This window comes from Nothoprocta perdicaria, unplaced genomic scaffold (genome assembly GCF_003342845.1).
Source record: "Nothoprocta perdicaria isolate Ctin4 unplaced genomic scaffold, notPer1 scaffold_12, whole genome shotgun sequence".
Lineage (NCBI taxonomy): Eukaryota > Metazoa > Chordata > Aves > Tinamiformes > Tinamidae > Nothoprocta > Nothoprocta perdicaria.
The window spans coordinates 3,472,017-3,487,829 of NW_020454316.1; the positions used below are offsets into that span (position 1 = coordinate 3,472,017).

Sequence of the window (15,813 nt, forward strand, 5' to 3'; positions counted from 1 at the left end):
TCTTTAAGAATATCCCCTTCTTCCCAAAGTGAACGGTGCATCCATAACAACATGTGGGGCAGGCAGATGTTCGGAAGAGGTCAGATGGTCCCCTAGGCCACCAGCACTTTCAGACAGCATGCTGACACCTTCTTTGATGGCACAGTGAGCCAGGTAGGTGTGTATCAGGGCTCCATCATCTCCACAAGCAGTTTTTGCACACTCAGAGCAGTGCTCCAGAGCCCCTTAGTGCTGAATTCATCCCCAAAAGAAAACAGCTCTGCATCCCCACATTTCCTGAATGCTCCAGTAAGTTCAATTTTCCCTGCATACAAAGAATTATTAATATATCTCTCATGACCCACAACTACTCTCCACATTTTAAGGGGCCTAGGCCCTGCCAGTGGCTCTTGTAAAAGATGGAGCTGGTGTCAGGGAACAAAGTATGCTTGGGTCAGAAGATTTCAGTACCTCCACAGTTTGTCTCCACCTTACAATTTCCCCCCTGCTCTTCTACACTGTTGCTCCATCAGCTCAGCCAAGCCTGATGTGCAGCACATGGTCATCAATTCTCTTCCCAGATCTGCCTGGATTTTGTGCAATCTCAAGTCATTTCACCCCATTTGACCTCTATTTCCCCAGCTGGAAGAGACTCAAAACGATACCAGCTTTCCCTTTCTAGAGTTATCTCACCAGAGTCAGTTTAAAGCAGTGAGCACTGTTATTTTTTTGCTGTGGCATTCTCTTTGTCAGCATCCTTCAGCTTTGAGAAGAAATGCTGCCAGGAGAGCACAAATTGACGACTGTGCACAACCTCACTGCAGGCAGTAAGGCAGAGAAACACCTGATGGGAATGGGCGATGCCAGAAGAGCAACTGCAGCTGAAATCCTCACTATCCGGCATTTCTCTTTCCCCTGGCCGTCCAGAACCCTGGATCTGGGCAAAAGCCTGTTACGAGCCTGACGATATGGGCTCAGATTTGTTCCAGATCACTTGATATTCAGCAGCAGCGCAAAGTAGCCACAATCTTTCTTTGCTAGGGGGCCAGCCCAGACCAATAAAGCCCTAAAGGCAAACTGTGCAAGCCATGCTGGGCTGAGCAGATTCAGTGCAATTTGTACCTTCCTGCGCTAACTGAAATGGCCAGCATAAAATGCTTTCTACTTTTTACGGCTGCGAATCTCAATGGAAACCTCTTACTTTCATGTAGCAATTTGAGATGAACACTGAAGCATCAAACAGAGATGAATTAAATAGTCCTGTTCAAGTGGAGAACTTACAAACAAGCATTTTATTTACAAAAAGCAACACAAGGAGCTGCATGCTCAGCTTTGGGTGAACGATGCCTTCCAGAAAGAGAGAGGCTGACGTGATTTCTGCTATAGAATGACCCTTTACTTTGGGTTATAGACCCTGTGAAACCCCAGGCAGGAGACACGCTGACTCTCTTGGTGTTTGGAGTGGCTTGTCGATGCCCTTGTCCTGAAGGAGAAAAGCAATGTAAGGCTTGCCCGCTCGCTCTGAAATCCATAGCCAGCTCTCACAGGCTAAGTGGCTAATTGTGTAAGGACAAATGCAGCCGGGATGGTGATAGCAGCGTTTACTGCTCCTGCCTGCTGGGTAACTGTTGAATGGTGTTTATGCCTCTCACTCTAGGAGCAGAGAGATAAAAGCCACTCCAGATCCTGGAGCATTGCCAGGTTCTCAGGACTCTCCAGAATTTTGAGGCAACAAAGGCGTTTTAGCAGTTCTTTTATTCTTCTTGTCTGCCTTTGCTGACACTGCAAAGATGAAACCTATTGCTCAAAAGTAACTCGGAGTAGAATTGTCTCACCAAGGCCAAAAAAAGCAAAACTTTCACAAGGACAAACTTTCCTACTTCACAAGAGGCCATGAAACTCCAGCTGCCGAAATATTGCAAAGCAGAGCTAAGCTTGCTCTTGAAGGTACTGAGGTTCCTCCTGAAAGTCAGGACACCAGTTTGTTCAAAGAGATGCTGGAAGCATAGGGCAATAGCCCTGTTTACTGGGAATAACCACTATGGAGCAGGGAGAGTGGATGGACATGCAAGCAAAGCCAACTACTCTTTGGGGCCTATGGGCATCAATGCAGGTAAAGTCGACTAGCTCTTTGGGGCCTATGGACATCACGCTCTAGTGCAATGCCAGCACAAAACAACTGGCATTCAAAATAAACAAAGAAAATTGTTTATTTAGCACAGAACCTTAGAAAAAGAAGGAAGCAGAATAAGGAATAGAGCTGACTAGGAAAGCAGTAGGCAGAAAGAGCAAGAAGAGCCTTGATGCATTTATTTTAACTAGAGAATCTATTTTTTTTTTTGCTTTTGTTTTTTGTTTTCTTCCTCCTTCAACAGAAAACCCATTGCAAAAGATATGACAAAATAGACAATTACCTGATACTGCCACAGAAGGGACACTTGGCTCTCCATAGCCGAATTCATTAACAGCCACCACTCGAAATTCGTAGGTCACCCCCTGTTTCAGCTTGTCCAGGCTGACTGTGTAGGAGGTAGCACTGCGAGGAATATCCTTCACAAACATATCCCACAGTCCCTCATCTACAAAAGCAGCACGGAAAAAAAATGGCATTAACAGTGAGACTTGGCACTTCTGTCTGCACACTGAAAATTAATTGCCATTAATTGCGTGTTGCAACCACAGGCAGTAGACAAGCTCACCTGAAGACTGCTCAACAATATGGACATATGTCAGTACGCACTGCAAGCCACGCTTCTAAAAAGGGATTTATTTCTGATAGGGACTGTTAAACTAGTCCAGATGGAGGAGGTTTCCTCCAAGATATGCACTGGCACCCACAGTGGCCTGAGCTGCCTGGAGTGCCTGAATCTCTGTGATCAGCGTATCAGCATTCCTGTTATTTGACAGAATAAGTAAACCCAAAGCAATTTGATGCATTAATCAGTCCTAATCACACAGATTTCACTTGCTTTTTACATTGCAAAATGGACTTCATGATCCAGCCTAAGCTAAGCTTTGCAAACTGATGTTAAGGTTTGGGTCTAGGCTGGAAGTACCGTGGCTTTGCATGAAGTGTTGCCCGGCAGGTGAGTGTTGCCAGAGCACCGTTTCCTCCACGCCAACAGCAGCTGACACGACCTGCAGTGTGTTTTTAAGTAGAAATAAGGTTTTGTTTGTATTAGAAAGCTCTGCAAGTTGTAAGAAACACAACACTTTCTGAATAACTGATGAGAACGGCCCAGTAGGGTTATCTTGGTTCTCAACAGCCATGCTGACATTTATATTGATGCACATCCAGCCTAGCTACTGTTTTGGTCCCTGATCCATACCCATAATTCTATATATTCCCTTCAATACAATGGAAAGAGCTTTCAACAAGATGGATGCTGCTAGCAGTAAGCACAAAACCAACTATAATTAAAACCGCCCGTCAATAATTTTGAGTGTAGGACTTGAACATTAATCTAAATGGACTTTTTTCAGTAACAATCCGTACCCAGCACTTCCACCGACAAAATGAACGTACTGTCTACACACGGGACCAAATTCTCAGCTGCTCTAAAGCAGCTGAAGCTCTCAAGGATCTGTCTCCACAAAAACCCCACCGGGTTTCTACTTTTAGTTATCAGAACTGGCTGAGCGACGTCTTCTGCTCTGTGGGTCCCACAGCAGTGGGAATCCTATGAGAACTTCAGCTCCCGTGAAGGAGCTGCCCGCTTTGAAAGCAGCCCCCTGCCCTGGGACGCGCTGGCATCATCAGGAATTGCACACACTTGAGGTGCTAGCAAGGGAATGATAAAGCAGGAGCCAGCAGCTCTGCCTGGAGAGACTTGCTCCACCGCTGCAATATACAGCCAGAATCTGGTCTGATTTCTCTTTGCATTTACCCAAGTGTAAACTAATTGAAGTCACCGCAGCGATTCCAGAACTGTCCTGGTGTAACAGCAAAATTTGGCCCTGTGCCTACGTCTGTGCAACGGGGAATAACAGCAAAGATGGATTGATTAACACTGCAGGTGCATTTCCATGTGAATGTTTTAACTTTGGCATCCGTAAATATTGGCTCAGTAATTCAGAACGTGCTGCATGGCTAGCAGCACACACAATGACTAACAACCCCCAAACCGCATCTTTTTCTGATCATGAGGATTGGCAGTCTCGGTGGATGCAAACAGCAGACTGAAATGTTATTGTTCTAGCGACATTTGAGAAATGCTGAAGAACAATGAAAATAGGTAATTCTTCTGTCATGCTTAAAATTCAGACCTATATGTTATTCACCGGCATGATCAGCGTATAATGAAGTTATCATAATATACCATTGTTATGCATTAGTTGGATATTACAATGGCTATAAAACAGAAGATAAAATATTGACTTCCCTTTCACAGGGCAATATAAGGCTAGATTATTTCTACCATGTACAGTTACAACGTAATAAAAAAGCAGCTTGGGATTTAGCTTCTCTGGGAAGGGTAGAGTGAGGGACGTGTTTTCAAATTTACACTGTTGAAACCTGCAATACTAAAAAGATGCATCTCCGACCATAAAATATTGTCATAATTGCTAGAACTGCGTGAGCTTTCATAAACACATTTGTAAACAGCTATAACAGAATTTCAGCCCGTTGTGAATTGTCTGAAAACCAATTTGTTTACATTGAAAAGCCACTTAAATGCGAAAGGAAAGGCAACGATAAAAACAAATGCTCAACCCTCGTTGCCACAAACACACATCTCCGCCCAACGAACATGCTCTTTCCCACTCCATCTTCCCCAAGCAGGCAGGGCGCACAGTGCAGAACGGCTCGCTGACCCAAAAAGGGTGAATTTCCCCCCTTTTTCCAAGATATGCTTTGTAATTAGATATATCCAAACTAGAAGGGCTTTATTTCAGCAGAGAACTTGGCAATTCAATAGTGGAGCAGGCACTCGGCCTCCCTTCCTGCATCCCCTCAGTCCCAGGTTAGCGGGAAGCTTTGGAGCCTGGCTGGAAGGGAACGGGGAGTTCTCCGGCCTTTCAGCACACTGGGAAATCCTTCAGATACCGGAGGCAGCGTTTCCCTCCCCTCGGTTTGGGGAAAGATGGGCACGCTGAGGCTGGAAGCTCCTTCCCGCCGGCCGAGGCCATCTCCAGCCTTGACAGCCTCTCCCACATGGAGGGCGAAGGACGGGAAAGGCCTCGGCCCCGCCACGGCGCCGCGGGCCTCCCCCGGCCGCCAGCCTCGTTTCTCAGGCAATTAGTCCCGGCCAAGACAGCGAGCGCAGCTGCCAGTCGCTAACGAAGGCCCGTGGCGCCGGCAAGGCCGGCTGCTAACGAACGCCTGCCGGCGGGACGGGGCGCCATCGGCTACACATTTCCCAAACCCGCCTTCTTGCAGGAACAGGCTGTAAAACCCCCTCCTGCATCCACATTAGGAAGTTCAGGAGGAGAATTAACTCCCCGTTCTGAAGGATATGGCTCCTCGGAGCCCCCCGTGCCAGTGCCCGCGAGGATGAGGATGGGAAGCGAAGGCTGCCAAGCTGTCAGCGCGGCACGCGGCGCGCCGGCGGAAGCGGAGCGGGGCCCCGTGGCGGGTGCTGCCGCCGCAGCTGCACCCTTCACTTCGAATTTAGTGACTGCTGCTGGTGCGTGTCCACAGCTGACACCGCGCTCCGCGATTGTTTAAAAAACAACGGAGAAAGGGAGAAAACGGGGAAGGGAAAATGTTACTCAGGAGATGAGGAGCTCAAGTGAGATGTGCCATGGGGGGGCGTGTGCAGTGAAACCACCTCAGCGTTCATGAGAAGGAGAATCCCTGCTCCAAGACGGGATCTTCCCCCAAGATCCCGTCTGCTGTCCTCACAGCACGGATCACCTGGGGGAAGCAAGGGAAGCATCTGCCTGCCTTGTCTGTGTCCTACGTTCATCATTTCTGGCTGATCTGAGATTCAAATGGCCTGTTTGTGCCAGTCGGTGTGTTAAAAATATTATTATTGGAAACATGTTAAGATGCAATTCTCAACCACCGGCCTTTAGACATGCCTTGCTTGGGAAAAGCCAACAACCAAACACAGGGCAGAGGATGCAGAGGAGGAGAATCTCTGTCATCTTGTCATAGGCAGGAGGCTCCTCCTGAGGTGAAACTCTAAGAGCCCTTAGACATGCCCTTTTTGTCTTTTTCTCTGCATGCAGAAATAGAGGACACCACCTAAAACCCAGTCCTCAGCTAGGCCAGCTGATGTCAAGGGAGGGCTTGCTACTGCAGCGAAAGCAATGCCTCCTTGCATGTCTTGTAACGCACAAGGAGCTGAGCTGGAATCGGTTTCTCTAGAGATGGAGGAAGGAAAGGAGAGAACTCTTCTGTGTCTACCATGGTCACCTTCCACAAATCCTGGAGAGAAATAAGGTTGATCAGAGGAGCCACCTCACCTGCCTGCAGCCACCGCCGCTCGGCCCAGCAGGGCAGAGGAGACACAGCAAAGCAATAAAAATTTCAAAGGGAAGCGACAAAAGAGGGGGAAGGTTTGTCATTTCTGACAAAAAGCCACCCTCCTGCTCTGATGGAGGAATCTTGGCAGGAAGCTACAGCAGGGAAAATGAGATGATACAGCATTTAACGTTTGGGGTAATGAGGCCTATAATAGATGACACTAGAGATGTGAAATACTAAGGTAGTGGTATTGCATTTAAATATTGGCAACAAGCTGAAGCTTTTCATCTGTCTATTCAATGCCTCTTTTTTTTTTTTTTGATCTCAGAAGGATGAGTTATCTTCTTCTTTGATTTTATGTGAAGGGCACAAGTCAACTGCTCTTCCCTTGGACAACTACTACTTAAAAATAAAGGTTGCTCCAATCCTTGCTCTACTACCTGTATAAATCATTGCACTGTGGCAAATTCTTAGAATTATATTAAAACAGAAGCTGCTCTGAATGACCAACCCTGGCAGGAGGAATTAGCTCCCTGCTTTTGTTAAGCTCAAAATCCAGATTTCAAACTCCACTGTGCAGAGACGAGGAAGAAAAGCAGTCCTGAAATGAAGCTGAAGCTTGCGTGAGATAAGCAAACGTTCCAATTAGTCTGTCTCCTCTGTTGGATCACATTTCACGCTCTCTACAGCTGCAACCACAACTAAGGAGGAGAATCCAGCATACAAATGGCTAGTTCATTTACTACAGCAGCATGAATAGGATTAAAATAATCTGAAGAGGAATTAAATGCCTCAACAGTCAGGTTGCAAGAGCAGGAGAATAAGACCTCTTCTGTGTGGGTTTCCAGGATCAGTGGAGTGGGGCCAGTAGGAATGACCCAAGGTTAATACAGCTTAGACCGGCCTTGGAAGGACTGTTTTCTTCCTGCTCAAAAAGATTGGGCCACAAATCCTTCAGCACATCCTTAGGCATGAACTGTAAAACGTTCATTCACATCCAAAAGAAAGACAAGCCCCAAAACACCTGACAAATTTGTGATACCACAGCTCACATGACAGGGTTGTCTTTTGCATGAGAACGTTTCTGTAGGAGTTTTATGGTTTGTTTCACAGAGATAGGGGAATGGAGGTTTTTTTGTTCCCCTGATCTAAAGCAAGATGTGAATGACAGTAGGTTCAGTGAGGTATCGTACAGAAATGTTTAAGTTAACAGAGCTCTTGGATGGCAAATTGATTTTTTTTTTTTTGATTTTTTTTTTCTTTAGAGCACTTAGAATTTTTTTAGTTTGCAGACAATCTATATACAGGGTGTGGATTTCCCTCTGAAAGGCTCTTCCTCAAAAAAACATGGGTTTGGGGGCAAATGTAAGCTGGCTGGCAAAAGTCAGGTTTAAGTTGCTATCTGAATAACACTGCTGCAATAAAATGGGATTTTTTTTTGTGCCTGTGAACAAATGAGGGCAGGAATCAGCAAGCTGATGTAAGGGAAACGGGAGCACTGGGTGTCAATTAAGAAAACTTGCTCACTCTGGGAAACTCCACTGCTTGGAGAATATAAACATTTTCCTTCATTCTGCTTTGAAAACAACTGTCACATTAAATGACAGAAATCAGACAGAGAGAATCACAGCAGAGACTCACTACATGGCAAATTCTACCAAAGATATGAGTGGAAATGCACATCTTTAGCGATGATCACAGAACTGTAGACTACAGTTTTGTTACTGGTCTGGTTAAAATTAATTAAAATCATTGGCTATAACTGCAACCCTATATTAGAGACATGTAGGAAAAGGGTACAATCCATTATATAATGAAAAGGTAAACATTCATTTAATTAATACACAGTCATGCAATGTGTAACCAGCTAGCAGTACAAAGGAAAAGAACAACCAGGCAACATGGATTTGTCAAATATAAATCATGTCTAATCTCTTTCTCTGACAAGGTAACAGACCTTGCTGATAGAGGAGAAAGAGCAGACATCATCTATCCTGACTTCAGCAAAGCTTTTGACACCATGACATTCAAACATGGCCTACACGAAACACGTATCTTGTAGAAGCAGCGCTGGCTGGAAAACTGTATTTGGAGAATTGTTATCAGTGTTCCCTGTCAGGTGGAGGGAATCTATCAAATGAGCTCCCACATGGGTCTGGCAGCATTCACCATTTTTGTTAATGACTTGCACACCAGAAGGTGTGCCCTTATTAAATTTGCAGAGTGAGACCAAGCTGGAAGAGGCTGCAAAACAGCATGGGACATAGCTGTTCTATGATCTAGCCAAACGGGGAAAATATTCTGGGAAAAGTGCACAGCCATTGAGTAAGGAGGAATGCAAAATCCCCAAAAGCAAAGGAATTTGGGGAAAGCAGCAAGGAAAACTCACTGGTGATGAGGGGACTCCTTTCACCCACCTCACCTTCACCCTGCTGAACACGTGGGGAAAGCTACGCTCTGGCACTGCTCAAAGTCCCGGTCTTGCTAATAACATCAATTAGTTGCCGTGTCCTGCTGTGCAGGGGGATAGATTTCAGTGTGTAGTCCTCAAAATACACTTTGCAAGTATTTATGGGACCTTGTGCCTCAAAGATACTGCAAGTATTTAAGTGATTTTTAATTATTTTATAATTTTATATATTTAACTTCTATTAGCTTAGCAGTTGGATGATTTACCAGTGAGGTAGCACAGCGAAACCCAGAGTGCTCAGTGTAATTTCTGTGACTGTTTCTACACAGCAGATAACCAGATAAAATAAACCAGGGAAGGTTGAATACCGGATGGTGACAGTTTTCCCTCACAAAATCTTATTACTGTAGTGGGCTGACCAACAGTTTCTTCCATCGCAGGACAGGTTTCCGTTCAGACTGAAGGAACAGAAGGCCTGGCACCACGTGCTCCATGTTTCCCATGACTTACCTGAGGGCCGGGCCTCTATAATGTAGCCGGTTGTAGGTTTTTCTCCTGAATCTCCCTCGGTCCACTGCAGTGTCAGCCCAGAAGCAGATTTGGTCACCAGAATTTCCTGAGGCGAGCCAGGAGATCCTAAAGCGTGAAATGAGAATAATAGCGATATCAGAGACTTATTGCAGTTTTCTTTCTTAGGTCTACTGACAGAAGAAAACAACAGCCTGAAGTATGGGTCAACACACATGTATTACTAAACAGGCCAGTGGGCTGCTGGCCTAAGGTCTTTGGGTCTTCTAAGGTCTTCTTCTTTTACATCATCAATTAAACAGAAAATGCTGGGTTTACACTGACATTTTAATAGTTTTCTATCTGCAGCATCTGCACATTGCTACTGCTGTTTCTGCCTTCAGAGGTGGACCAGCATCTGAGTTTCAGGGAGACGTTCTTTGCTGTAGCTGCCTGTACGGTCTCTTGGCAACATGCAACTGTCACATTATAGAGGATTCATGGTTTCCACTGTCCATGACTGGACTTGATTCACTCCACTACTATTCCAGTTACTGGCTAAAGAGGACATTGGGATAAAACCAAAGCCTGTTGGTATCTAGAAGGATGGAATGACCAGACATGGCCTGCTGCCTTTGATGGAGGGAGCAACCATCTCCTTGAGCTGAATGATTTATGAATAATTCACTATGGTCTAGTGGGCAGTCTAATATCACTGGAATTCCTTTACCCTTTTAGATTATCTATTTATTGGAATCTCTAATAATAATAAAAAACCCTACTGCTTTGCAATACACAGTGAACCAAGGGGAGAACTCGGAAGTTCAGCTTGTTCCTCTCAACATATGATGAATTTTGCAGACATATCTCTGTGCAGGAACCAGAGTGTCAGAAGGGTGCAATGCTAAATTCCTACTCATTTTAAATCCAAGAATCTCTAATGGCCTAGACAGAGTTTTTCCAGTTCCACTTCGAAGCACACCAGTGTGATCAGAACCATGGACCACGCTGCCAGCCTGTACTGACTTCCCTGGTGTGCCAGTTTGTGTTATAATTTATAGCACTGCATTATTTATTCACATCAGCTTTTAGTCTCCAAGAACTGGAAAAAAAAGATGCTTTTTTTTTTTTTTTTTAAATCTCCTCTATGGGCAGTTGTGAAACCCACTGAATCATGCCCTGAGCTCCCAAGGCAAAACTTCTCCTTGGCTCAGAACTACATGTTAAGCACAGAGTTGAGCACTATTTCCTGCTGTGGGGCTGTGTTTGTACAACTATACCTAGCTTGCGATGTGCTTTTATGGCTCCACTTACCTTCTGCTGGCCCAGCTGTGACATTGGCTTGCAGTTCAGGTCCATAGGCGATGGTTCTGGCTTGCACACGGAATAAATAGGTCATGCCCTTGGTGAGATCTCGGACCTTCAACCAGCGCTGCCAATTTCCTTTTATGTCCACGGTCACCACCTTGCTCACCCCTGGAATAGCCATACAGATGGAAAATAAGAAAAGGTTGCAATGCAAAAAAGAAATCAAGTGGAGCTTATCACATCTAGAGAGTAAGTAAAAATTATCTAACAGTTTGCTAAGAAAGTATTTCTTACAATTAGCAGGAGTTTAAGTAGTGATAATAGCCAATTTTCAGCACTGATAAGTATAATTAGAGTTTAAGCTTGATAAGTGGGTAGTGACAAGAAGAAAACCTTACAACACAACTGGGAAATTACCAAGAGACTACGCGCAACTTCACTAATTACTCTGGGAAGAAAGCAGGAGGTAAACAAAGAAGACTGCATGCTGCAGATTGCTTCCTAAGCAAGCACTTCTCTGCTGCTGCTTTGCCAAGCAACCTGCAATGCTGCTTGGGGAAAAAATAAAGGCCAGCTTCTTTTCTTTTATCCTGTGCTGTCATTTCCACCACTGCCAAGTGAATGCAGAATGAAGGCCATGTATCCCATGTAGAACAAATGGGTGTAAATAGCACTGCAGTGGGGGGATGCAGACTATTGTCTTGGGCAAAGCCAACCTCAACATTTGGGTTTCATGCTTTTCAGTTTTGAGGAGCTTCAGGATGTGCTAAATGTCCACAGTGCAGACGTTGGTGCAGTGATGGGAGCCCTAAGCCTGTCTCTCCAAGGAGCCCTTATGAGTCCTATCACCCCAAGACAACTCAGACAGAGCTACCTCACAGTAATGTGCCCCCTTAAGGGATGCAGAACCTCCTCTCTAGACCTCAGAGTGTAACAAAGATAGTGCAAAAGTGATCTAAAAACACTTCAGTGACCACTCAACTCACCTCATCTTAAACACATACATATGCTTGCTATTTTACTCATGGTTCCTGGGGTTCAGACTGAGGATTGAACTTCCTTCACTAGATAAGATTTTTTTATTACACAGAAGAATTAAAATCACTGCCATTTCCTCCACCCCATGTTTATAGCCATGAAGGTTCTCACTCCTTATGTGCTGATCTTGCACAAAGGGCAGGTTTGGCCCTTTGGTGGCCAATGACGACTTTGAAAAAAAAGAAATAATTTTCACTGAAATGTTCTAAAGGTAACAGAATGATAAGAAATTGAGACACAAATTATTTTACAGACTAAAAGCTTGAATTCAAAGAGTCCTTTTAGTTTTTTTTTTCTGGTTCTGTAGATGTACAAAACACTTCAAACTATGAGGATTAAAAGTGGGAAAATGATTTTCCCACTAGAGAAGGATGTTTGCTTGTTTGTCTCCAGAAAATGCAGAGGAAAGAAGTTTTCCAATTTGGATGCTTATTTTATGCAAATCAAGCTGCTGCTTTCAGTTTTTAATCAGTTAAATAAAGAATAACATCCAAAGGAGTTCTGCTCAAAGTTTTCTTCTGGTTACAATTCATAATTCAGAGAATCTTTCCCCCAGTTAATGAGGAAGCAGTAGAAGTGCTCTCTCCTTCCCTAGGTATACTATATCATTTCTCAGAGACAAATCAGGAAGCATTTGTCATTTCAAAGTAATGTTCAAAAAAAAAAAAAAAAAAAGGAACTGTTAAAAAAGGCTCCAGGGCAATTTTGTTGTCTATAATGGTCTAAAACATAACACTGTAAAGCTTGAACAATAAAAGGTCAAACAGGGAAAAGATTCTGATAGAAACAAATCACTGTTAGAAAGTTTTGCAAAAAAAACAAAGCAGGTTTTAAAAGGTGGCTTATGAGTGTCAGGCAGGAGTTGTCACAACAGCGAGGAGGCACTTCCCCAAATCACAAATGTCTAGAAAACCAAAAGATGCAGGAAAAAGGTTCCAGGGAATCCGGTCCATGAGTGTGGGTAGCTCCGAACTGCAGGAACTTCAGACCCAGGGATGGAAGGACGGATCTCGGGCGCAGGTGCCAGCCAAGCTTGGCCTGTCTCGCTGCCTGCTTGGATCTATCAAAGATGAAGGATCCATCTTCAAATGAGTTTGGTTTTACTCTACCCTCTAAATCAATGAGTGTGGCTTTTCTATCCAAGAAAAATGATGATTCTTAGGAAGGGATTGCTTACTACTGAGAGAATAAATATTTTTTGAAGAGAGAAAAATGTTGGCACAGGAGTAAGTAGGTAGAAACAAGAGAATAAATTCGGGCAAATTTTTAGAATCTAAGGAAGAAACCTTCTTTAAGCTACCTCCTCAGGTTAGAAATCTTCTATAGGGGAAGCAGAAACAAAGAGAAACAAGATAGACCACAGGTCAGGAAGAGGATAAAAGAATGACTGATGAGGATGATGTCAAATTCTCACAAAGGAAGTATGATTTAACACTTCCATATTTCTAGGGACAAGATGGATTCTTTAACATTTTGTAAGAATATAAGGCAGGGAATGTTCAAAGAGGCTGAACATCCTACATAACCTCTCCACGTTTCCCAGTCAGAATTACAGATGCTTCCTGCATTAGCTCCTTTTGCTCAGATCTGCCAGCAGTCAAGGTTGAAAGTGCTTTTTTTTCTCCTATTTTTATCCCTGAGTATAATTTTCTGAGTGCACACGACATGGATATTCAGACTATATAGAATACCCTTATTCCTTACAGAAGAAACAAATACTAGAGATAGATATCCTTATTTCTTTGGAAAAGAGTTTAAAATGGATTGGCAATGGCTGAAATTACTCTCTTTGCTGTCACCCTGCCAAAGTTGGGCATCCTATTGAACTACTGGCTATCTACCAGAAATATAAAAACATTAGTAAGACCATCCCAAAACTTTGTAATCTTTTCTAATTCACCTTTGTAATGAATTTACATTTGTTTCCAGAGAAATTGCCAATTCCCTTTGTGTTGCTGTTCTGGCAAATTAATAAAGGATTCGTGGCCATCCTATTGTTATGGAGAGAGTTTAAATCTTGAGCTGGGTAAAAAACACTGCTTGAAAACGCAGTATAAACAGACACAACTAAATCTCTAGCAATGTTGTTCTTCCCTGTCAAAAGTAGCACTGATGACTAGCACATATGATACCTGGGCAATCTGTGCGATAACAGAAGCGACACATGATGTGATAAGCAACACAAACAAGTCTGATGACTATTCCGGGACAGAGCCCACTCAGCAATTTCCAAGCCCAACGCAGGGAGACAATCAAGCACTCGCAGGCTGAGCTTGCTCTTCCCTGATAGCAGTAACAGTGGCAGCATAATGACTTTCTCAAACCATCCAGGAATACAGTTTTTGCAAGAAAATGAGAGAGGACAGACAAAAGCTATATTCCATGATATCCTAGTTTACTTAGCAGCCTTGGCAAAAACTGAAATTGTTTTCCTTACCCTCTGCCACCTGGATCCGCTTGGAAAACGGCAAAAAGTAAGAAACTGGGTAGAGGTAAAAGATATAACAGTGCTTTTCTATCATTTCCCCATGAATATGCAGGATCTTAAGCCTTTCTTACCCTGGACTGGTGCCAAAGGCTCGTAGACTACTCGATAGCCCTGCAGGACTCCATTTGCTGCTGCCGGCTCGCCCCAAGACACGTTGAGGGTTGTGCAAGTGATTTCCGAGAAGGCCAAGAAGCTGGGAGCGCTGGGTGCTGAAAGGATCACAAATATTTTGAACGGCAGCGGAAACAGTCAATCTGATATACATATAAATTATAAAGCATTGTGTTTTGCCCAGCATAAATCTAAAGGAAACAAGCCGAGAAAGGGATTTATCAGTTGTATCAAAACTTCTTGTAATCAATCAGAAAAACAGTCAAAGAAAAGCAGTTGCTCAACTGCAAAACTAATCCCAAAAGCGAGCGAGGAGATATGACCTACAATAAAAAAACCCTCCCAGAGACATTGATTTGGGCCTTTGTTCTCTACCTAGCTGCTGAATTTCAAAAACCCTAGTAGGAGTTTGATATGCTGGAAACCCACGGTCATCTTTAGGGGAAATAGGCTGCAGATGCTGACATTTCTCAAGATTAATTTCCTTAGAAAACCAGCTAAAATGCAGGGCTCAAAACCAGAAGGGCACTAAGCAAGCCTGTAGTCTAAGAGAAACCAGAGAAAACCAGAAATTTTCTCTTCAAATCCAGCAACGACAGCCCTTCACATTGGGGTGCTCCCCCCGGGATCAGCATCCAACACAGACACAGCTCATTCTGACTGTGTGGCTGCCACGGCTTAAAAAGCTGAGGAGCTATCAAAAGTATGATGCTTCTCATATGACTGTCTGGAATATTTCCAGGCACTGGAGATGAGTTCCTGCTGATTTTCAGATGTGACGGGAGAGACCAGACTAGACCTACATTTTCATCCTAGATCAGCTCGTGAAAAGATCCTTCATTTGCCCAGTCTGGTCTAGTTTTTATAGCACTGCTCATTTTCATCCTCAAATCCTTTCTCAAACATTTATCTTATTTGATGAACTTTTTCTCACCAAGATCACTGGAGCGTAATGTCCTATCTGAAAACTATCTTCAAAACCCCGTGTTTCCTCCTGTCCCGTTTTCCTTAGTCACTGCCCAAAGCTGGAGCTTCCAAAGCTGGAAGGAGAAGGAGAAGATGATCTCCTACCAGCCTGAAACGTCCTGCCCTGCGAGGGGCTGCTCCTGGGGCCGTCCCCGGCTGCGTTGAAAGCAGAGATGCAGACCAGGTAGCGCGTGTGGCTGGTCAGGTTTTTGAGCCGGACTGTTGTCTCTGGCAGGAAAAGGACCTTCACTTTCTCCGTGTCGTTTTGGATGTCGCTCTCCCAGTAATAAATCTGTAAGAACAGAGATGCTTAAGTATATCCTGTACTGCCTTCAACTTGAGTAGTGAAGGCTACAGAAGACAATCAGGAAGGTGGGGTTATCTTGCTTTGGATTCCTCTGCTAAGGGGAACATTAATACTTTTCACCATTTGCCCAGATTTTATTCTTCCTTTGGCCAATTCCCCTGAGAACAGTGACAGGCTGGCTGAGCACATCATTCAAAAACAGAGCACAGATTGAAGGATATGGCCTAATCAGAGCAGATATGAACTTCCAGAGTTCAGTAATGAGAGGTCAGTTTTTAAATTCTCCC

At 44.1% G+C, this 15,813-nt stretch overlaps 1 protein-coding gene across 2 annotated transcripts in view; it reads right to left on the reverse strand.

The window, feature by feature from the left end:
• The window catches only part of SDK1 (sidekick cell adhesion molecule 1), a 332,432-nt gene that overhangs the window by 9,390 nt on the left and 307,229 nt on the right, over positions 1-15,813 (reverse strand). For both annotated transcript variants that reach the window (XM_026054081.1, XM_026054080.1), the window contains 5 exons: positions 15,325-15,511; positions 14,214-14,351; positions 10,623-10,784; positions 9,312-9,437; positions 2,394-2,558 (listed from right to left, as the gene is read on the reverse strand). In XM_026054081.1, coding sequence (XP_025909866.1) covers positions 2,394-2,558; positions 9,312-9,437; positions 10,623-10,784; positions 14,214-14,351; positions 15,325-15,511 — 778 coding nt within the window. The remainder of the gene's footprint in view (positions 1-2,393; positions 2,559-9,311; positions 9,438-10,622; positions 10,785-14,213; positions 14,352-15,324; positions 15,512-15,813) is intronic.